Below are 23,427 nucleotides of genomic sequence, written 5' to 3' on the forward strand. Positions count from 1 at the left end.
AGTTGGAAAAAAAAGTTAGTGTATTCTTAAGTGGATACTATCATGTCCTCGACTTGGCATTGTTTCGTGTACATGATAATGAGAGATTGATTTTTAATCCTTCACTTATCATGTGTTTGGTGTGTATGATTAAGATTGTGATAGGCTCGTTCAGCCTGCACCCAACCTGCATTGTATATATTATTATTCTCTTGTTGGTAGATATACAATCTTTTGAGGGAGAAGAGATGTTGTTTGATTAATTTTAGTTTTCTTTAATAACCTAAAGTTTAAAATAATTATAAATTCAACAAATTTAACAATATTTAAATATAATTTTAAATTTGACTACTAATAAATAATATATTTATTATTGATCATTTTTTAATTATTATTATATTATTTCTAATCATAATTGTTATTAACTATTATTTGATATTCAAATTTTTATTACTATTTTAATTATCACAATAAATACATATTTAAGTTATTATCAAATTTTAATCATTTTTATTATTTATTATTGATCATTTTTTAATTATTATTATATTATTTCTAATCATAATTGTTATTAACTATTATTTGATATTCAAATTTTTATTACTATTTTAATTATCACAATAAATACATATTTAAGTTATTATCAAATTTTAATCATTTTCTATAATATTAAACGATTTGTTAGTTGTTATCGGAAATTAAAATTGATGAAAATTTAATAATTAATACAATATTTTAATTTTATTTATAATTTTTAAAATAAATTAATCCTAGAAATTTTATTTATTTATTCAATCATTTTAAGAATATATTACTAAATAATATATGATGAGAACATTTTAGTAATAACAATATAATTAACAAAAATAATCAAGTAAGTTAAAATCATGTCAAGCATCATATAATTTACTATAATGTGTTATTTTTCTTACTTTTTATTTTACAATAACTCTTATTATATATCATTTATTTATCCTATCCCACAAACCAAACTACGTCTAATAGATATAAATATATATGATTAGTGTAACCGTGGTTACTTGTCGGCACACTAATTAATGGCAAACTACAAGTTGGCCTTAACGGTATTGTCATTCATGCATCGTGAGATAATGCACGTCACAAAGTCATGTGACTCCATGTGGGGATTAGAATTTTAGTCGTGAGTTTGTGTTTGGTTTCATGGATTTAACAAGAGAGATTTCAGATCTATTCATTTTGAATTATTTGACTAACTTGAGTCGACTATATTGAAGTCCGTTTTAAATATATTTCATATCAAGTTATACAATTTGGATAACAATTGTATTTGATTTTACATACATCAAATATAAAGATAATTTGAAGCTCGTTCTCAAATCAAATAACTTGTTTGCAAGTTAAATTCATCGATCCAAGCACAAGTTGAGTTATCTGAGTTGTTTAAAATATATGTTTCTCAAAATGTAATTTGAATAAAAATTACCAATTTGAACAAATTAATATAATTTTTTGAGATATTTTGAATAACTTGATGAGAGTGGTAAAATTAGTTAATAATATTATGTAGGTATATATATATATATATATATATATATATATATATATATATATATATATATATAGAAAAAAAGAGCTCACGGATCTTAGCTCGATTCAAGGCTTATCATAATAAATTTATGATTTACAGTTTAATGGCACAAACAAATCTCAAATTCAAACCTTAAATTGATCTATCAAACTCAACAATAACTTTTTTATCAAAGCGGTGCCGACATATGATTTTCCCTTTTTTTAAAAAAAAATTTGACACATTGATGGTTTTGTGACATGAACAAACTTGGGGTTGGTTCGATCTAAATACGATAGGTTTTTTGGAAAATAAATAATTTTTAGGTCAATTATATACATCGTCCCATGAAATCTTGAGATTGCATATAGACAAAAACTTGTGTGAGACGGTCTCACGGGTCGTATTTGTGAAACTTATCTTTTATTTGGGTAATCTATAAAAAAATATTACTTTTTTATGCTATGAGTATTATTTTTTATCGTGAATATCAGTAGGGTTGACACATCATACAAATTAAGATCCGTGAGACGGTCACATGAGACTCACTCTTGCACAAAACCTCTCATGACTATTAACTTTCATGTTTTTAAATATTGAATACACGTATCTCTAAAAACACTTACAAATAAATATGTGTGTGTTCAAATTTTGAAAATATGAGAATATATATGTTCAAAATATAAAACACATGGAGTTAATAGATTATTTTTTTCATGAAATTTGTTAGCACTATCAGAAATTTCATGATGCTTAATATATGAAAATAACCTTAATTTTCTTTATTCTTTTTCTTTTTTATTTTTAAGTCCACATAGACTAATTACAATTCATGGATTTTGGTGGGATGCATGCCATCGAATGAGGTGTGGCATGATGTTTTTAGGGTTGGTGCGATTGTCGACTAAATCTGCCTACAGGCCAATAATTCACTCTAATCTCAGGGTTTGTTTGGACATGTTTGGAGACTCTACATCGAATCTCGAATCAATCCTTTTCAAATTTTTTGATTTTTTTAACTGAACAAAATTAAAATAAATTTCAAATTTACTTTATTTCAACTGATACAATTTCAATAGAACTGCGATGAATTTCAAATAGACTCAAAATAATTGTCTTTTGAACGTAATCTCCAAATCTTTCCATTGATGTTAAATCCATAGGTCATAACTCAACTTTAGATCAAACCAACCCTAACTCGATATAAATTTGAACATAAATCTAAAATTGGTATTAGTGGTGATATATATGAAATTAAACAAGTTTGCTTTTTAAAATTTATTAAAATAATTTTGACCAATCAACCCGTGTTGAAAATCTTAACCAACTCACCCACCCATCCCACCAACCCCATTCTTTCACTTTTTTGACAAAAACTTGCGTAAGACGATCTCACGAGTCGTATTTTGTGATACATATATCTTATTTGGGTCATCCATGAAAAATATTACTTTTTATGTTAAGAGTATTACTTTTTATTGTGAATATCGATAAGGCTTGACCTATCTCACAAATAAAGATTCGTGAGACCGTCTCACAAAATACTTGTTTCACTTTTTTTATCCCAAAAAAAAAACGCATGTTTGAAGACTAATTATCCATCACAACCTACTTTTATATATACTTTAAAATAGAAGAAATAAGAATACGAAATTATGGGGGGAAATAGTTTTGATCTCTGATGTCATATCAATTTTTTTCCTCCAAAATATCTTTATCACATAACTAGCATTTATTTAAAATAAAATAAAACATAATAAATTAGTGATTGAAACAAATACATAAAATTAAATAAAAATTATTCTAATCTCATTAGATTTCATATAAAAAAATTATTATATACAAATATAAATATGTATTTTAGATAAAAATTTCATTTACTTTCACACGTTGTATGTGTATGTTTACTAGTCTATACTTCTATATTATTTTATTAAGTTCGAGATACTTAGATTAACTAATTTTGGTGTCATGGTCTGTTTTAATAATTATATATATTAATAAAATATTAAATCTTAATGTAAGTTATATGTAGTTTAGCAGATAAAATCATTGTTATCTGTGATTTAATTTTATTTTTTTATTTTTCAATTTATATATCAAAATTACAGTATAATTTTTCACTATTTATTATAATGTTATTTTGATGCTCGTTTAAATATAATTCAAATAAATTAAAAAAAACATTATACAAAGTATACATGGATATTACCTTGCGTTCGTAGGTATGGCCACATCTGTAGGTACGGCATTTACCAACCACAGGAGGGTATTATAGTCTATTCATGAGACCACGCATGGTTGTTAAATTCAGTTCCTAACCTCCCATTTTTCCTTGCCTGCTTCTTCCTCCTCCCCCTCTCTCCCTATCCACACATCCACCGCCGGGAAATGGATCCAGTATCCGAATGGGGCAACAGCTCGCTGTCCGCCGTGGACCCAGAAATCCATGACCTCATCGAGAAGGAAAAGCGCCGTCAATGCAGTGGAATCGAGCTAATCGCTTCAGAGAACTTCACCTCTTTCGCTGTAATCGAGGCCCTCGGCAGCGCCCTCACTAATAAATACTCCGAAGGCATACCCGGAAACCGTTACTACGGTGGGAATGAGTACATAGACGAGATCGAGAACCTCACGCGCTCACGAGCCCTCCAGGCCTACCGCCTCGACCCAACCAAATGGGGCGTCAATGTTCAGCCCTACAGCGGCTCCCCCGCCAATTTCGCTGCGTACACCGCCGTTTTGAACCCACATGATAGGATTATGGGGCTTGATTTGCCTTCCGGTGGGCATCTCACGCATGGGTATTACACTTCTGGGGGAAAGAAGATTAGCGCGACTTCGATTTATTTCGAGAGTTTGCCGTATAAGGTGGATCCCAAAACTGGGTATATTGACTACGATCGCTTGGATGAGAAGGCCATGGATTTTAGGCCGAAATTGATCATCTGTGGAGGGAGCGCATATCCTAGAGATTGGGATTACAAGAGGTTGAAGGAGATTGCGGATAAGTGCGGTGCTCTATTGCTTTGTGATATGGCGCATATTAGTGGACTTGTTGCTGCTCAGGTATTATTTCTTTGATTTTATACATGCATTTCGATCATTTCTCCTATGTTGGAATAGGTGTTTCAGCTTGTTCGAGGCATTACTATATTCGCACGTTCAGTTTGCGACGAGCCATTACTGTATTTGCATTCTGAGATTTGGCACTTAGATCTGAATATCCTGGCAATTTATTATTAATAGCTTTTGTTGGACGGGTTTGATTTGTTTGCTTTACCCTGTTATTCTAATGGCATGTTGAGCTTGGAATATAGATTGATTTATATATATATATATATATATATATATATATATATATATATATATATATTGTCCTTCTACATGGAGAAATGGGCTTGATGTGTTTGGTTTAGTTTTTTGGTATTCGTTCTCGTAAGTCGTTGAGCTTGTGATTTTAAATCAGCTGCTGTTTAGTTAGTCTTCATATTTTTATGAACAAGGGGTGCTTTGTGTGGAATCATAGATTTGAACGTGATCTGTATGTGTGTGTGATTACGTGGGATTCTGAATGTGGATGAGATCTGGTTTGTGGATTGTTGTATTATTAATTGGTGAATAATGATGGATCTCATTTTCTGAGCGCCATGATCTGACTAACTAGCAAAATAAACTTCTTACTTTCAGTGTAACAAAATTTTTATTAACCCTTATTTCAGAAAAAAATAATACAATAATCCAATCTACAAGTGAATTAGCATATGTTTGTAGGAATATTTCATTCTACCTTGTGGGACACTGTCCCTATGAAAAGATCAAAGGTCCAGATTTATACACACATACATGGGGTCCACCAATTTCTTTGTGGGGTCCACCAATTTCTTTAAAATCAGCCTAGATCTTGTGGGGCACTACCCTCACCATGAAAAGATCAAAGGTCCAGATTTATACACACGTACATGAGGTCCACCAATTTCTTTGTGGGGTCCACCAATTTCTTTAAAATCAGCCTAGATCCTGTGAGGCACTACCCTCACAGGTAGTGTCGAACCTACCTATGTTTGTAGTTGGCTGATTTGTTGTGCTGTTATGGGAATCTAATCCATGGTATATTGTAACAGACATTTGTGTTGAATGTCTTTTGAATTCTCATTTGTTTTGTCTTGACCAAATCAAAACTGTAAACTCCACTTTGTTGATGTTCAACCTTAGTTTCCAATTTTCAGTGTTTTGGTTATTATTTGAATAAATATTTTGTGATTCATGGTTTTAGGAAGCAGCAGATCCCTTCGAGTATTGCGACTTGGTTACAACCACAACTCATAAGAGTCTGAGGGGCCCGAGGGCAGGGATGATCTTCTACAGGAAAGGTCCAAAGCCAGCCAAGAAAGGCCAACCGGAGGGTGCTGTTTACGACTTTGAGGACAAGGTTAACTTTGCTGTGTTCCCCTCTCTCCAGGGCGGTCCACACAATCACCAGATTGGTGCTCTTGCTGTGGCCCTGAAACAGGCAATGACCCCTGGATTCAAGGCCTATGCTAAACAAGTCAGGGCCAACGCTGTTGCATCTTGGCAATTACCTGATGAGCAAAGATTACAAGCTCGTCACTGGTGGAACTGAGAACCACTTGGTTTTGTGGGACCTTCGACCTCTTGGATTGACCGGTATGGAGGATACAAATCTCTTTGGTTTATATTATACCTAAAATTTCTCTTTAATGTTGATTTCAATTGATATTCATCGGTTGTGGTATTTGCAGGAAATAAGGTTGAAAAACTCTGTGATCTCTGCAGTATTACTGTTAACAAGAATGCTGTGTTTGGGGACAGCAGTGCCTTGGCCCCTGGAGGGGTTCGCATTGGTAACCATCCCTCTTTATTTTTGTCGACCACGTGTCTTGATTCTTGCACATGCTTGAACAAAAATGAATGGGAATCAAATGATTGTTTTTGCAACAGGAACTCCGGCCATGACATCGAGAGGATTAATCGAGAAAGACTTTGAGCAGATAGGTGAATTCCTTCACAGGGCAGTCTCTCTTACCTTGAAGATCCAGAAGGAACATGGCAAATTATTGAAGGACTTCAACAAGGGTCTTGTGAATAACAAAGACATTGATGAGCTGAAGGCAGATGTTGAAAAGTTTTCTACTTCATTTGACATGCCAGGCTTCAAGATGTCTGAGATGAAGTACCGAGGCTAAATCAATCCATGCATAAGTGAAAAATTTGTTGCTTTTAGCTTCTTTAAATAATTGATTCAGTGATGCCGTTCATACTTTTAAGTTACACTTAGTTTGGCTGCATTTTCATCGTATTTTCTTGCTATTGCTTGAAATCGCCTTCTGCTTGTAAAATTTGAGTATGGCCCCATGGCCATGTGTGTTTGACATAAAATCCTACCAACGTTATTATACCATTAGAACTATTATTATTATTTTTTTTTTTAAATTGCGTTTAGTAGTAACTGCTCAGTTATAATTGTAAGTTAAGTATTATTGACTCCATTACGTCTCTCGTAAGATTAGCATAATTTTGTGATCTATATCCAGTATAGAATTCTGGCTCTGCCTTCTAGAATTTATTCGCTACAGATAATAATCCAAGATAATGTAGTCTTCGATAAACTTGTGTCGGTAACACCGTTAGGCATGGACTCGTATCACATAATGTATTTAGCTCAGTTCACGACATCCGATATAATCTAGAAACCCAAAACACGAATAGGATTCATTTATATTTTGCAAACTTGACTTGGAATCATATTTAACAAATCCTATACAAAGAGGTACTAAAATTTCAGCCCGGATCTTGTCTTGCGTTCCATGATTTTATGTTTCACAATTGTGCCCCAACTCTTGAGCCAAGTATCTAAATTAATTTTAGATAAAGTAAAACACAGCCGAAAAAAGAGTACTTTTTTTATGTAACCACTCAGCGACGTCATATATCCCCGAACCCGCAAATATTATAAAAATACGAATCCATATATTGGGATCGAATATTACCTTTAAAACTAGACTAACCTCAACGTACAAAATGACAACATTAGTGAAACTGGAATAAGCCGACGAGAAACAATAAAGCTGAGTTACAAGAGTTGGAAACAACAATTTTGAGAACATTGGAAAATCACTAATAGATATGTGATGGCATTAAACTTGTAAAATTATGCAGTCATCCTCAATCCCGGGCAACCATAGAAGCGATAGAACATACAAGTACAAACAAAATGGATAAAAAGCATCCATATTTCAAGTAAATCAATAGAATATTTTTTTTTACACAGATGCCGCATGAATACATTAAAATAAAAAGTCAAAATGAATACATTATATTCAAGAAGCAGGTGGAATCATCATCTATGTGAATCTTCAACTTGAGCAAGTCATTTATGTCAATCAAATATCTCTTGGGATTCAATTATGCTATGCTGACTGAAAAAGAAAAAAAATGAGTTACCAAAGTAGAAGTACGTACCATATTTTGCATGAAAAACTAAGCTAAAACATATATAAAAAAAGGCGAGATAAGAAGATTAGCTTACTAATCATCCTTGGTGATACGGTAGTACTTTTCAGCATGTTGTCGTTGGCCAATAAGTTGAGCGAAGCGCTCATCGTGTGTAATGACAATAAGTTGAAAATTCTCTTGGCCTTTCCTGTCCTCCATTATTCTGACGATAGAATAGGAAACGGGATAATAAGTCTATTGCAAGACACAAACATTATTAACCCATTTGTTGCTTTCAAATAGTTTCTCAATCCTCACCTAAGGAGAGCCGCAGCGAGAGACTCATGAATTAGGGCCGTCCAAATTGGTAGTTGGTTCATCAAGCGCCAGTATTCCACAATTGAGGCAAAAAGTTTCAGCTAGTGCCAATCTTATGATGAGCGAAGCAAGGACCTGAAACAAGAATCCTGGGCTTTAAAACAACGAGCATCAGGTAACTTATGATAAAAAAAGGAGGGGATAACAAAAGTTAAATCCAAGTTCTGAGAAGACCACACCGGACAACAATGTCCATTGATGTAGAAATCATGCCACATCTTCAACTACCATTTACCTTTTGCCCAGCGCTACATCTTCCTCGCATTTCTAACTCGGCATCACCAGTTTGCATGACGACCTGTCATTTCAAGTAATATAACTGGATTAATACATGCAACTGTACAATTAATATTTTTTTCTAAAAAAAACCTTTTCATCAGTACCAAGCATCCCCCATGAGAACATCAGCGTCTTATTTTTCAAAGATGACAACAAGTTCACCACATTAATCTCGTGGTGAGGACATAGATTTTAGTATAAATTCATCCAAATGACATTCTTAAAAGGCCCCTGGAAAATATTATATTCTCTCTCATGCCTTGAAAATATTACAAAGTTGTGAATTATATTCTAGTTTTCTTCCTTAAAAGGAATTCCTAATTATATTCAAAAGGTTTTCCTGCATCATTGGACAATTTGGATATTATCAGTCATGAACTAGTATCTAAAAGAGGTACAAGTAGTTTGACCAACAGCAGCATATGTCACAAAGTTTTCTAAGGCTCACAATTGCATGAGATGGGGGCATTTACAACATCAATTCAGAAGCAGAATGCACAAGAATGCTGGTGATGTGACATCTCATGTAAAGATTATCCAATGTCAAGTTTCCAGGTTCTGAAAACAAACTGAAACTTCTATGGGGCACAGTTTGTAGAGTGTTTCTAAATCAGTTTAATCAAGTTCAAGAGATAATTCCTCGAAAGAAAAAGTAGTTGAGAATTTAGGAGGACAATGTTCCAATGGAAATACTATTATAAAAGAAGTGGTGTCTCTCATTGAGGATAAAAAAATTAATCAATGAAAATGCTTGCTAATTACCTTATAGCTGTAAGATCGAGTACCAGCACCTTCAGAATCTGAATGAATGCTTATATAATCTATATCCTGTCCCCTGTAGGTTTGCTGCCATAATTCCCGTATAATCTTATTTATCTCCTCCATTTTCATACTGTGGAAGCGCATGAGTGCTCTAGAATAACAAATAAATTCTGATTAAATATTAACAGAGCGGAATGCAGTATATCATAACATACATTAAATAAGTCTATGGAGAAAAGAAAGCCATTAAAAGATCATCTTAAAATCACCTCTTTCAACCATTAGATAATGACAACTTTTAGCCAATCATGGTTTAACACATGTTATTCACTCCAAGATTGTCGGAAGAGTAATATTATCAATCATAAATGGACAAAATAGAGAAGAAATTGTGGTAAATGCTAGAGGTTATTATAAAGACTAGATGTTCAGCATGTCCAAAGCCAACTATTAGAGGAACCTGCACCTAAAACATGCAAATAGAAGCACAGAACCCATAAATCTATCTGTGCATGTCGTATACACCATAGGACACAACCGCATAAAAGTGAGAGGTACACTTCTTAAGCTGATAAAATTGACAAAATAAAGAACTTGAAAGTGAAGCAAAACTGCTGATGATGGATAATGGAGAAGTAATAAAATGAGCTCCTCTTTCTACAATAGTCGCGCAGCGACGCCAGAGGCCGGAGAAGTGGGGCAGCAGCCAACAACCTTCTTCCTCCAGTCTATTAGCTTTTTTCCTGCCATGAATCGGTAGGTGACGAGCTCGATCGGCTTGTTTTCCAGCAACTGTGCGTGTGGCTTTGATCCGGTTTTAGGTAAGATTTTGGCTGCGATTCGTAGTTGTTCTTAGTGGATTATTTTATACAAGTGAAGTATTAAGTTTTTCCCCGTTATCCAGCTTGTTTTCTGACTGTGAACAGTATTCCCGGTGAGCCACCTTTGCGAGATCACTGTTGTGCATTTAAGCCTCGATTCTTGAGGTATCAAACTTGAAATTCCAGATTTTGAACGGGTTTATAGGCTGCCGAGAATTCGATTTTTAACCGCTCCGATTTAATTTGTTTTATTCAGTTGGAATATAGTATATGGAAGTATGTAGTGAATTTATACGGTTGGTTATATCATTGGACTGAGTTCATCAAAAAGTCCTTAAGAAATTACTATGGCATTGTAAGTTGTAGTTGAGGTACTCTCAAACATATATTATTATGACGCGTATATTGGCGTGTAAGAATATTCAGTGGATGTTATTTGCTATTATGTGCCTTGAATGTTTATTCTGATGTATTCATGCATAAATTGTATTGGCATAACATATTGAGCCTTGACTCATTTGACAACGATTTATGTTGATTCTGTTGAGATATATTGAGTAATCAGAGGGTCGAGTGGGATATGATTAGCCACATTCCCATATGACAACTAGAGACGAGCGACTTAGGTACTCGCATTCCAGATGCTACGTGCATGAACGAGCGGCGATTTGATGCTACATTCTTGGCACGGGTGACCACTGTTACTGTTGAAGATGTTATTAGTTTGGACTCCGTTTGATATCCGTTATTCCATTGTTACCATTCATGCATCGCATTTACTTGTTATTATTACATGTCTTTTATATACGTCATAATTTTACTGGTTTGTCGTACTGGTGTCCGACCCCTGTTTTCTTTTTATGTTGTGGTTGTTTTGATGCCATAGCAGGTCATTCCAGGGGATTTGACGTGTCTGGTGGAGCGTCAGCGAATGGTACCCAGTAGTCAGTTGGTTTGTGTCAAAGTTCCCAGATATTTATATATTATACTGATTTGATACATTTGCTAGGGAAATGTCCTGTGTAGCTGTATTTTGATGTTTTCATGTTGTTCTGGATTTTATCTGTGGTATGTTGTATCTAGTTCTAGCCAGTGCGGCTGTAGGATATTTTTTTTACAAGAAACAATACATTTTTATTCTAATAATAAACGTGTTATAAAAGTAGCGGATGAGTAATCCGCAAAATTTAAAACGCTACGACACTAACATCATGACCATACATACTTCCAATCTCTAACTGAATCTGAAATAGATAAATGATTAAACTCTGTCAGCTTAGTTGTCCAAGTCGCAACTGCTATAGGATATTTGTTTGGTTGATTGTGAACTTGATGTTATTTTCGAGCGTATATTGATGTTGTGTTTTGAAATTTTTGGGATGTCCTACATACGAGGAGGTCATGCCGAAATTTTTGTATGCTCAAATGAACGTTTTAAACTCGTTTTCGCTGTTTACACTAATTAATTCTTGTTGTTTGGTAATTAAATATTAATTAGAAGAACGGGCCCTCACATGAGCTCTGGATGGCAGTGATCAGTATGCTAATGGAAGAAGGTAAGGGCAGATGTTATGGACGTGATGAATATTATACCAGAAGCACGGTCAGCAGATTTTACAGAAACATTGCTGATGGTGGAGGATGATAGGGACATAAAAAATGGCAATAGCAAAAACAATAACAGCCAGATCCAGACCAGTGAATGAGATACAAGACGGTGATAGACAGAAAAGCCATTTAACAACCTCATTTTCTTGCAACAGTAGTTATCAAACAAAATCTTTTAAAATAACTTATTGATTAGCAAAAAGACTGGAAGACACAGCATTTCAAAAATTGAAGGGCTTACTTGTCAAGTGCCTTATAATATCGATCTAGGTCCTTATTTGCCATCTCAGATGTCTGTTAAAAAAGATTCTTATTTACTACACTCAACAAAACATATAAGGAAATGGAATTAAAGCTAAAATTAAAAAAATAACCTTAAGCTGAATTAGTTGATCAAAATGCCTCTTGTCAATATCTTTGTATTGGGCATGTTTAAGATCAACTTTGTTCCGGTCAATGTTGCTCTTGTATACAGATAAGGTGCCTTTATGCCTATTTAACTGCAGCAAGAAAATTGCTCACTCATTAACTCGGGTAGTAAATTCATAAGAGTGGAATGGCGATGGCCAAGGTTAAAGTAAATCACAAAAGTCTGGACAACAAGCCAAAATAACCACAAATTTCACCAGTGAAAAATTAATTCTTGCAAGTGTGTTTTCCATTAACTCATTATATAATGTTTGAAGTAAGATAGCAACCAATATTGCTCCCATTCGGGAAATATGTGCATCACAGTATGCATCCAAAACCATCAGATTCATTGCACAACTTATATAAAAAACTTTCATCTGAATGTTGTTAGCTCATGGAGCGATATCACTACAGAGCTTTATGAGTGTTTGCCATAGCGAAGAGATGCACTAGATAATTCCGAACCTCGTTAAGAAGGGTCTCTCTTTCTTGCGAGAGCTTTAGAAGCTGAGCTTCAACTTTGGAAAGACCTCCAATCTTCAGCACACTATCTTCGAGTGATTCAATCTCCCGAGTAAGCTCGTCCACCTGAGACTTCATTTTTCTGTATTCTAAGTTTTCCTCTATATTGCGTCTCAGTTCTGCTTGATTGCGAGTCAAATCTCTGCACTTTTCCAGTTCTGTCAATAGTTCGTTCCTTCGGGTCCCACATCTTTGCAGTTCAAATTCTGATAGATTCTGCTTTTCTAGCAGTTCTTTCAACTTCTCTCCCCTTTTCAAGTTATCATATCTGTCAAATAGAACTAATTATAGAAAACACTATGCGACTGATATCAACTTCAGAACTAAGGCCTGAAAAAACATACTCTTTGATAGTAGAATTCATGTTGAGAAGGGTTTCAACTTCCAGTAGATACTTTCTATGATTGTTTGCGCACAATTCATAATCATGATTAAGCCTGACTTCCGAGTTATTGTAGTCCTCAAGAAGTTTATTTTTCTCCTTTACTAGAGGACTGAGATCCTCCACCAAAAGCTGAAAGTTTGAGGAGTATTAAAACACAAACAACTGGCAGATAACATAGGGCGTGTCCACCAAAATCATCAAATGTAAAACCATAAAGACGAACGAGATTCAACTCCTTCCAGGGGGACAACCACTGCAATTATTTACTCTTTTTGCCAAGGAAGACAAATGACAAAAATTCACAATCAAATTCCAAAACCTACAAAAACATATTACAAAGCCTTGACCGTGTCATCGACTTAACTTTTCCACTTCCCATGCTTTACTCCACAAATATATATCCACTTTTAGATACACATCGTTTCCAATGTTATTAGAGGCTATTTGCAAAACTTAATAGAAAGCAAAAGAAAATTCCAGTAAATCATTTGTGCACATTGGATAAAATATATGTATCATTAACAATAAAAGGGAATGAGAGAGTTCAACAAAGTAGAGAGATCTACTCGGGATTTTCAGGGGATGGGGGGGTGATACACGGATTATTTTAGGCTTCGGACATTCTCGAACTACTTTCATATTTGTTTCAAACTCTTCAGCATTCCAATTGCATTTAGATTGTAAATTTTCAAAAAAGAATTAACTTACATGAAGAAACACAAACTGCCAGGTTCTCAGATTCCACCATGTTAAAACATAGACCATAAGAAAAAAATTGCAGTCTCTACTTTACCAGAATATTGGAATTCATTTTTGGTTCACAATATGTCGTGTTCATTCACTTAACCATGTTGATTCACAAAATGTTATGTACAACTGTTGGTAAACACAATGAAATACCAAAACTATAGGGGCCATTAAACTCAAGAAAAGATCAGTAACTCCAACAACGATGCGAGAACTTCTGCAAAAAGGCAAAGATATTACGTTTGCACCCCTCAGTAAGCACCAATCTTACAGGCTATTTCATGACCTTCACTTTGACATCCCAATAGCATTTAATATTCATCACACTGACCTGAGTGTTACATGCTGCCAAGTCATGAAAAAGAAGACACTCTTCACAAAAAAATTTACCTTCAACTCAAGATCAACTTGATGTTTTTCCTCTCCAAGACGATTTAACTCCTCCTCAGCTCTTTTAGCATTGGACAATAGATTGGCAACCTTAATTTTTTCTTCTCTTACACTATTCCACCTTAACTGATGAGTAGACAAATCCTGTGTCATGAACAACTGATCCTCTCTTAAAATCGTAAGATCACGATGCAAGTTGCTCCTGATGAACAGCAGAAAGAAGAATAAGCACAGATGAACGTAAAAGAGAAAAAAATTAAACATCACTGTAAAAAAGAACCTGTTTTCTTTAAATTTCATCAAAGCATACATAAATTGGAAGTGTCCACGAAACCATACATGTTGAACGGCAAAAGAATCTTTAGTCAGTTTCACCAAACCTGTTATTTTCCAATATTTTCAGCTCTGACACAATCTCTTCCAAGGATTTGGCACCTTGAACACTTACATCAAGTTTGCTTTCCAAATCTTCCACTTGATTCTGCAAAGCTTGTAATTCCTGGAATAGCCTATCAGCAGTTTCAACTGGCTGTATCAAGGTGTCAACTGAATCTTTTTCAGCCTTTATTTGAGCTAAAACACCCAGTATCTGCAAACCACGAGGTTTTTTGAGCAGAAATTATCTACCATGTTTGTGAGAAACCGAGAAAAGATGCTCAATAAGCTTGACAAAACAAAGATGGAATCCATTTATCTGTTGATAAAACAAGATTGCTAGTCAACAGGGAAAAACCCCCAAGGGGTGAAAAGTTTGTCACTATGCATGTTTCAGTGCGAAAAGAACCAAAATGTTGAAAAACAAATTTCAAAATAGGATAGATGTGAAGTTTGGGTCAAACAAAGGACATGAAAGTAAAATACCAACAACTCTTTTGAGAAGAACACTATGCGCAACCCACTAGGAATTGTCAATATAAGCTATATATTTGTAAAGTCTGAGAATGCAATGAGTTCATAGTCAAAGGCACATAAAAAAAATGGAAGCAACATAGATGTGACTCCATAACAAAGAATCAATTCTAACACTACAAGCAAAAAACCTTATCCAAAATTCATTTCCTACAGCGTACATATTTTAAAAGAGACATGGAATTGGTGACATTGTGTTGAATCTTCACATAAGAGACAGAAAAGCTAAAATAGCAAGCAGAACTAAACGATTACATGCAGAATACATCACAGTAACAATTACGTCATCAAGAGCTTGATTCTTTTGATCCAATTCTTCCTTTAATTCATCAAGGTTCTTCTCTGCAAGAGGAACTAATTCCTTGCCGGTTTTGACATATTCTTCGTAGACCACTCGAAGTTTGTCTAACTGCTGGAAATGAAAATCAGCATTTGAAGAATCCACAGCCAATACTTTCATATGCTCAGCAGAACTTGTCGCTTTCACTCTTTGCTGTAAATGGAGCATAATGTGTAATGAATACACATTAATCCAGAGTATAAAGTGTTTCAAGATATCTCATTTACTAATAAAATTAGGAAAGTAACCTTTTTAACAAAATCATCTTCCTCATTTGCAGAAAAGGGCCTCTCGCAACAGGGGCAAATGTGATGAGCACGAGCAACTTTTTCAAATGGATCAAACATTTGTCGCATTCCATCGGCAATGTTATATTTACTACAGATAATGAATGACATGTTACAACCTTTTACCGCTTTAGACTCTAGTAATAGCAGCCTATTCAAAACATTGGGGAAAATAAAAGAAAAGGAAAAACCTTTTCTGGACATCTCTCTTGTCTTTGGCAATTTCTAAGGTTTGAAGATAAGAATCAACACCACCAGAATGTTTGTCCAAGGACAGAAGTTTAGATTCGACAAATCTCTTTCTTGCTGCATCGGTTACAAAACAATCACAAGCCACTCGATTCATCGAGAAAATCGCAATGACAATATTGAAGCTTAAGTCAACAATAATTTGACAGCCCCGAAAGTAAAGAAACAATCTTCCTTAAAGCCACACATGGACACTATGGATCCTTATATAACTACTATCCTAGCCTTATAAAAAGTTTCAATCCTCCAGTCAGATACTCGAAGGGCTTTAAAAGAACTGCACCAAAGATAAGGTTATGAGAGCAGATGTGTAGTCCTCCTCACCATTGATAATATTATTATTTTTATGATTATATTACAATAATTATTTTAGGTACTTTTATTTTTATAATAACAATCTAATTATTTATTATTACAATCATTATTATTATTATTCAAATAAAAGTACCTAAAACAATAATTCTAATATAAATTATTTTTTATTATTATCACAAAGATTTAAATTGACTAAATATTTTGTAAAATATATTAATGAAGTGTGGCCGTGTGGGGATAGTAGTTCACTAGTTCTCATCCAAAAAGTTCTCTTTAGAATGAGAAACTCATTCCAATGTTCTACCAAACATGAGTATAAAGAATGAGATTGGAATATTCATACTTCATTCCCTCTTACCAAACATATCATTATTGACTTAGAGTTACTGCCAGAGACAAGTGCCAACAAAAATACACTTCAGTGAAATTTGTTTAGTCGAAACATCCAATCACAAAACTGATCAATTAGAAGAACATGGATAATCACTCCTCGCTCATGTTCACATATATGAAGATTTTCAGCAATGCTTACATTCCGTATCTTTGTGGAATTTGGACAGATTATGGTTGACTTCTTCTATTTTTATCTTCAGCATTGTCACCTCATTCCTTGCTTCATCAGCTTTTTTATCCAAGTTATCATATTCTTTTTGGAGAGAACTGCAATGCAACACAAAAGGTATGTTAAGTAGAGAGAGAAAATTACCATCATACCTCCTGGTGAAGCAAAATCAAAATATCGAATGATGCATCAAGATATTGAAGTCCTACAAAACATTAACATCTGCAAGGAACTACATTACTAGAGGCAAAAATACTAGTAAAATTTCGATTGTGGGATGATTTTAAACGAATAAGAAATATATTTTTTTTAAAAATGAGAAATTGAGATTTTACGAAGAAAAGTGCATGCCAAGAATCTGGAGCAGTTGGCACCATTCATTTAAATCTGAGCTTTCGCGAAACAGTTTTGTACTATGTTTACATAAATAAACCAACAAACATGAATAAAAGGCTAATCCAAATAATGTTCCAGCATATGCTCGAAACTCGTCCTTGCAGAAGTACAAACCACAGAATGCGCACAACTGTATCGACATCAAGAAGATACACATATATAATCAATCAAACCAAAAGAAACTACAAAACCAGAAAAGGGAAAAAAAACAGTAACCACCTCTGAACCTGAATCAATTCATTTTTCAAATCCTTGGGAGGCGGCATCCTTCCTTTCAACACCCCTCTAATTCCCTCTTTATGTTCATCAACTCTGGAAATTATAGGCGAAAAAACAGTACATATATATTAGATGATAAAGAATATTCTGAAATAGAGCAGTGCAACTTAATTAAACAGACTCACATTCTTTTGTGTTTCTTTTTGTGATTCTCCAATTCTGCCTTTTTTAAAGAAAGTACAACTCTGTCATGGGAATCAGCACTCATGGACTCCCTTTGATAGTTAAGATCCTTAATTTCTTGCTCCAAGGCAAATACTTCACCTTGTTTTTTCCGTATAGTTGCACTGAAATCTTTGGCAGCAAGTTGGCTGGCTTTCCTTTCAACTTCGATTTGCTGCACACATTAGAAGACTATGTTACTTGAGCATTCAAAGGTAAAATTTTACTTCTGAAAATTGAAGTGGGGAATCATCCAGTCACCAATTTCCGTTCTCTGTCATCAATTCCAGTCACATCAGTGGCCGAAATCTGAACTTCAAAAGAGTCACGTTCAATCTCCTTCTCTTGAATGCGTTTCAAAGTGGCAAGCTGTACCAGAGTCATATGAGAACGGTCAGAATACTCTGACGGAAGAGCATGGGAATATCATTTGCAAAAACAAACCTTCATGTCCCCTTTAGCCTCCTTTTGGGCCTCTATGTCTTTGCAACGGTCATTTGCAACCATGTATCGTTCAAATGTTGCCTTGAGTTCTACTTCGTTGGATTTCTGAAATAATACCCATAAGACACAATGCCCATCATCAAACAACAATCATGCAAACAAGATAAAAGAAACAAAGATAAGTAATAAATCAAATATGACATACTAAAGTCCCCCATCGAAAATCAGATCAAATAAAGCACCTTTTCATATAATCAGACACGTTGAAAAGGTTGTGTTGATACCCAACAGGAATCAGAAATTCCATATACATAGTACAGACCTAAACAGACAATATTTCTCCATGGTCTAAGCTATATCCACCTAAATCTCCCCGTAGAGGACTACAGGTGAAGAGGAAGTTATGGCCGTCATCTGCCTGACCTTGCCATGTACTAGTCTTTCTAGTTATTTTCCTTTCACATCTTAAAAATCTTTTCCCCTCACTAAATCTTCCCGACAAGTTTTCCCATTCAGACTGTAAAGCAATTACGGACAATGAAATCTATCATAAAAACGAGGGCTGTATCTTTTCTTTGAGATATGTAAACATTTTATTGTGCCGACGCCACAGCGTGTAGTGTGCATGCTAATGGCAAAGGAATATGATTACTATCGTCTGCTAGTGAAATAGAACATAAAGATAATTTGTTTTATGACAAAGTGCAGGCTAATGCTTTTAATATATCAATGGGGTCTTTGCCGGACAAGAATAAGAACAGTTCAGATAATCCATTCAGTGAGTCAAAATATGCATCGATAGCTCAAAGCAACAGAAAATTCAAATTCCACCTGTATATGGAGATCTCAACGAAAATACAATACAGTATGTTCCTTCACAATTTCTCAAAACAATGTCACCTACCCCAAAATAAACAAACACACTATCTTTTATTTTTATTCTCTTTCCTTAAATCAATTTTCCCCAGTTTACATAATCATTGCTTTTAAATAAATTCTTTATCATTTCGAAAAATATTCTGATACTGTATTATATATGATACAAAAATATTCTAAATAATTTAGTCCAATAATTGCTGGCATGAGTATTAGTACGTTATAGCATATGTAACGCATACTAATATCGCAAAACCCAAGATAACCATTTTTAATCATACAAATTGCTTTTGTTTGTCCTGAGAAACTAGAGAACTCAAAAGATTAGCATTTTATGCCTTAGCATAGCATTCATCTCTCTGCTAGAAAATCGGCAGAGAGGAGATTATTCAGAATTCACTAGTTTGACTGCGTAAAGAAGGCACCTTCTTATCTTGCAAGTCCTTGTCCAAATACTTCAACTTTGATTGAATTCGATTTGTCAGGTCAAAAGCAACCTCATCACTGAAAGGTCCACTTGTCAGAGGACCCAAATTATGCTTGACCAATAGGTTTTGGATGGTCAAGTCTCTTTCATTCTTTGTAGACATATGAGCCTGAATGCAAAATAAAGAGAGTAGATTATCACAGAAAATGCAGGACAACTGAATGATAATGCAGAATCTCTTAGCAGAGAAATAAAGGTTACTTCACTGGCAGCTTGAAGCTTGGCAATGTCCTTTGTATTTTCTCCATTGACTTCAGTAAGCACTCGAACTTTCTCGTCTACGTCTTCCTTTTCCCTCGACAACTTGCTAATTTTGGATTCCAAAATCGCAATCCTTTCATCAAACTTGAATTTCCACTCATTCAGTTCTTCATCAGTGTCTGAAAATGAAATATATAATATATAAATCAACAAAATATAACCAAAAAAGAAGAAGAAACAAGATTGTGCTAAAATTTAAGAGACCTTCGTTTTCCTCATTCAGAGCTGCATAACGCTTCTGAAGTTCTTCGAATTTGGATTTTCTTTCCCCTGACTTTGTAGCTATCTGACTTTGTAATTTTCTTAGATCCTTCAATGATGATTCAGTCTGGTTAATTTCACTGTCCACAATTTGAATTTTTCTATCAAGCTCCTGCATTTGATTATTCAATATTTCCGATTTTTCTTGATCTTGCACAATGCTTTCCCGAAGCTGGATAAAACAACACCAACAAATAAGTTCTCACAAAAAAAAACAAACAAAATTTATTATGAAAAGTCTCTTGGGCATATCACTGAGGGTTGCACCATGCATGTTTAATTTGGTGTGCTGTAATAGCTGTGTTCCTAATGGACCAATAAAGAGCACTAGAGCAGTCCGGTAAGGAGACCTCAAAACTGCTTTCCTATGTGAGTGGAATAGAGTTCAGCAAGGATAGCTAACAGATGATGCTGTTATCGAACACTGATCAGAACTGCCTTAGTGGGAAAAACGACAGAGCTGTTACTACCCAAAGCAAAAATAAACTTGTTTCTTACCAGAACTAGTACAGAAAAACCAAAGTTAACCAGCACAGTCGTCGACCGACAACGAGTCAATCACAATATCCAGGAAGAGGCGGAATAGGCTTCTAGCAACAATTATCCAAATCAAAAATCAACGTTATAACGGCTCGTTTTCTTTTGTCTTGTTCTTTCTACCGGCTAGTTAAATATTGATACATACACAGAGGATGCACATGTTCATTTTCGTCAAGTTTCTATGCACAAAATTGTGCCTATGAATATAAACATCAGACAACAAATATGTAACTCTCTAACACTAAAATGGAAGTTTTGACGATGTGAATTTCTATGTTACAGAGATTTTGCATTGTTTTCACTTTTCAGTTTGAATACCAATATGAAAAATCATTATTATTTTTCTAAATAGCAGAAACCAAACATGAATGACAAGTTTTGCAATATTTCAAAAGTTTCTAGCAAACCTTGTGTTTCATAACATTTGTGGTGTCAATATCATGCCTCATATCCTCTAAACGTACATCTGCATTGTTTAGCTTAGTTTCTGATGGAAAAATGACATAAAACGATCATCGCAATCCAAAATATTACAAATTAAAAGATCAGCACCATATCTCAAGGGAAAACTCAGCAGAAAAAGAAACTAAGCATTTGGATACCACAGCGATGCTTAAGAAAAAAATCTTTAACATGGTATTATTTTGAATGTCTTTACGGTTGTTAAATAATTCATGAGAACATAAATAAACACCTTAAGAGCAGCATCTTTCAGAGTCTGTAGATTCTCCAGTTTCAGCTTGTATGCCTTTATCTCCTGAGTTTGATCCTTGTGAAGTTTTTTAATTATCTCTAAGGCCTTTGTGTACCTAACCAGAAAATCTAAATGAAACTTAAAAAATATTGCAGATATATCATACAAATATTCTACAGAAATAGTGACACAGCAACCAAAACACTCACTTCATATGATATGATGATCTGATGTCTCGGATATTATTTTTAAGGTTTAATATTTTAAGTATTCACCATTTCCCAACTAAAAGACTTTGTTGTGTTGACAAAGTACCGACTCAATTGTACTAAAAGTTTGTTTTCAAGCTCCAAACCACAAAGTTTGTTTTCCAGCTCTATCACACTTTCCATTTTTTTACTTCATCGGCAGTTAAGGGAACAACAAGTCAAACATAATTGCAAGGATACAAAAAATTTAACATGAAACCAGGAAAACGTTTTATATACGAGTTCTATCTGTTACTGAACACTACATACCTAGTTGCAGAAAAGATATCATCAAACTTCTTTTTCAGTGTTGATGGATCTTGCAATGGCCAGTTTGCCTCATCTTGATGAACAAATATAACATTTTCAATGATGGCCTTGGACACCCCCATAAGTGCAGGGATCTCTCGATCCATATCAGCACATCGATAGCTTAGGCAAACTTTCTATTGACAGCATTAAACCATCAGTTTTCTTAACCTTTAATGGTTAGCAGTCAAAAAATGAAAATCTTCATGATTCATACCTCTCCAGTCTGAGGATTAATGGTTTGGAGGACCGACTCAATAGCCTTGTACTCCATCTTAGTAGCCTTCTGAGTAAGTTGAAATGACCTTATGCAGACAACATCCTTCCTTGCAGCAGTCTTAAACCTAAGCTTTATCTGGCCCTTCGTCTCTGTCTCTCCTGCCACCTAAAAGTGCCAGTTTCAACAAAAAGTATACATGTGATATTTATGCTAACACCACAAGAATAAGGTACCCACTTTTGGGTCGTGAATAAAGCTGTGACCGGAACGTGCATTTGGAGGCAATTCACCAGTGCAAGCTACCTTCAAGCACTCAATTATTGTCTACAAAAGAAACAGAGTGCGCTTTAGTTTAATTTCAAAATTAATTATCCCAGAATAAGGCTGTCATACTGAAATTCTTACTTATGCAACCATAAAATGAATAGGGTGATGCATATGCACTATGAACGAGACTAGGATATTATCAATATTGCTGAGTGTGTGATCATTCAAGATATCATAAATCAGCAAGGAGAAGCAAGTTACACCTTGAGAACAATGTAGAATAACACAAAACCAGAAGATAGTGGCAAGATGGGGTGAATCAAGCAGGAGGCGAGGAGGTGTGGCTGCTTCCTCCCCCTCGAAAAAAAGACATTAAAATTTTCCCATGAAAATTTAAATATTCATGTATTTACTAAAATCCGAGGCTGTTTACTCTATCTCAAAATCTATTGAATCGTCTCCTTATCCAGTCTAGCCCCTGTCCTGGAAATCCTGGGTTCACCCCAACTTCATAGCAACAGACAAATAAATAAGCAACATGAAGAGCACTATTTTGATGTCGTAGTTAATATCATAGACAAATGTATCTGCAAATGCAAACATATGGAACATAATGAACTTAATATAGCGCAGGCCCACCGGTAAATTTGAATACTGAAAGTAGAGTTAAAAATAAAGGAGATCCTACTGTTTTGCCAGCGCCATTGGACCCGACGATGAGAGTCAAGGGCTTGAAGAAAGTAATAACATTCTTGTTTTCGGGGTCAAAACTCCGAATACCCTTTATCAGCATCTTATCGACGGTACTCATTTTTCCCTCTTTAATGGGGAATTTCTTCTACTTCGCTTGGCCAGAACTCTGACTGATTATGAAGCTTTATTTACTGCGATTAGATAGAAATTGAAAAGGATGGTGATTGAAAGTGAGACGGAGAAATAAGGGTTCAATTGGAAAGGGCGGGGAATAGAGGAAACGCTGCTGTTGGGGTTTACTTCACACGTTTGGGGACGTTAACCAAATAATCGCGTTTGGT

The 23,427-nt window shown here is 34.7% G+C and overlaps 2 protein-coding genes across 2 annotated transcripts; one reads left to right on the forward strand and one right to left on the reverse strand.

Annotated features, from left to right (window-relative positions):
* Window positions 1-3,844: 3,844 nt before the first annotated feature.
* Window positions 3,845-6,976, forward strand: LOC140835145 (serine hydroxymethyltransferase 4-like). Its single transcript, XM_073200544.1, is given in 5 exon segments — window positions 3,845-4,597; window positions 5,805-6,098; window positions 6,100-6,196; window positions 6,292-6,393; window positions 6,491-6,976. Coding segments are annotated over 5 exon segments (1,416 nt in total). The 5' UTR covers window positions 3,845-3,919; the 3' UTR covers window positions 6,736-6,976.
* A 684-nt stretch (window positions 6,977-7,660) lies between these two features.
* On the reverse strand, window positions 7,661-23,427 carry LOC140835146 (DNA repair protein RAD50). Its single transcript, XM_073200545.1, is given in 28 exon segments — window positions 7,661-7,968; window positions 8,079-8,207; window positions 8,303-8,328; window positions 8,330-8,437; window positions 8,598-8,660; window positions 9,404-9,554; window positions 12,074-12,126; window positions 12,207-12,332; window positions 12,709-13,033; window positions 13,110-13,279; window positions 14,288-14,489; window positions 14,668-14,876; window positions 15,480-15,689; window positions 15,785-15,914; window positions 16,015-16,129; window positions 16,920-17,047; window positions 17,565-17,657; window positions 17,750-17,961; window positions 18,048-18,155; window positions 18,231-18,335; window positions 19,532-19,702; window positions 19,795-19,973; window positions 20,059-20,287; window positions 21,350-21,464; window positions 21,868-22,043; window positions 22,124-22,291; window positions 22,364-22,450; window positions 23,082-23,427. Coding segments are annotated over 28 exon segments (3,951 nt in total). The 5' UTR covers window positions 23,205-23,427; the 3' UTR covers window positions 7,661-7,928.

This window comes from Primulina eburnea, chromosome 6 (assembly GCF_022965805.1).
Source record: "Primulina eburnea isolate SZY01 chromosome 6, ASM2296580v1, whole genome shotgun sequence".
In the NCBI taxonomy this organism is placed as follows: Eukaryota; Viridiplantae; Streptophyta; class Magnoliopsida; order Lamiales; family Gesneriaceae; genus Primulina; species Primulina eburnea.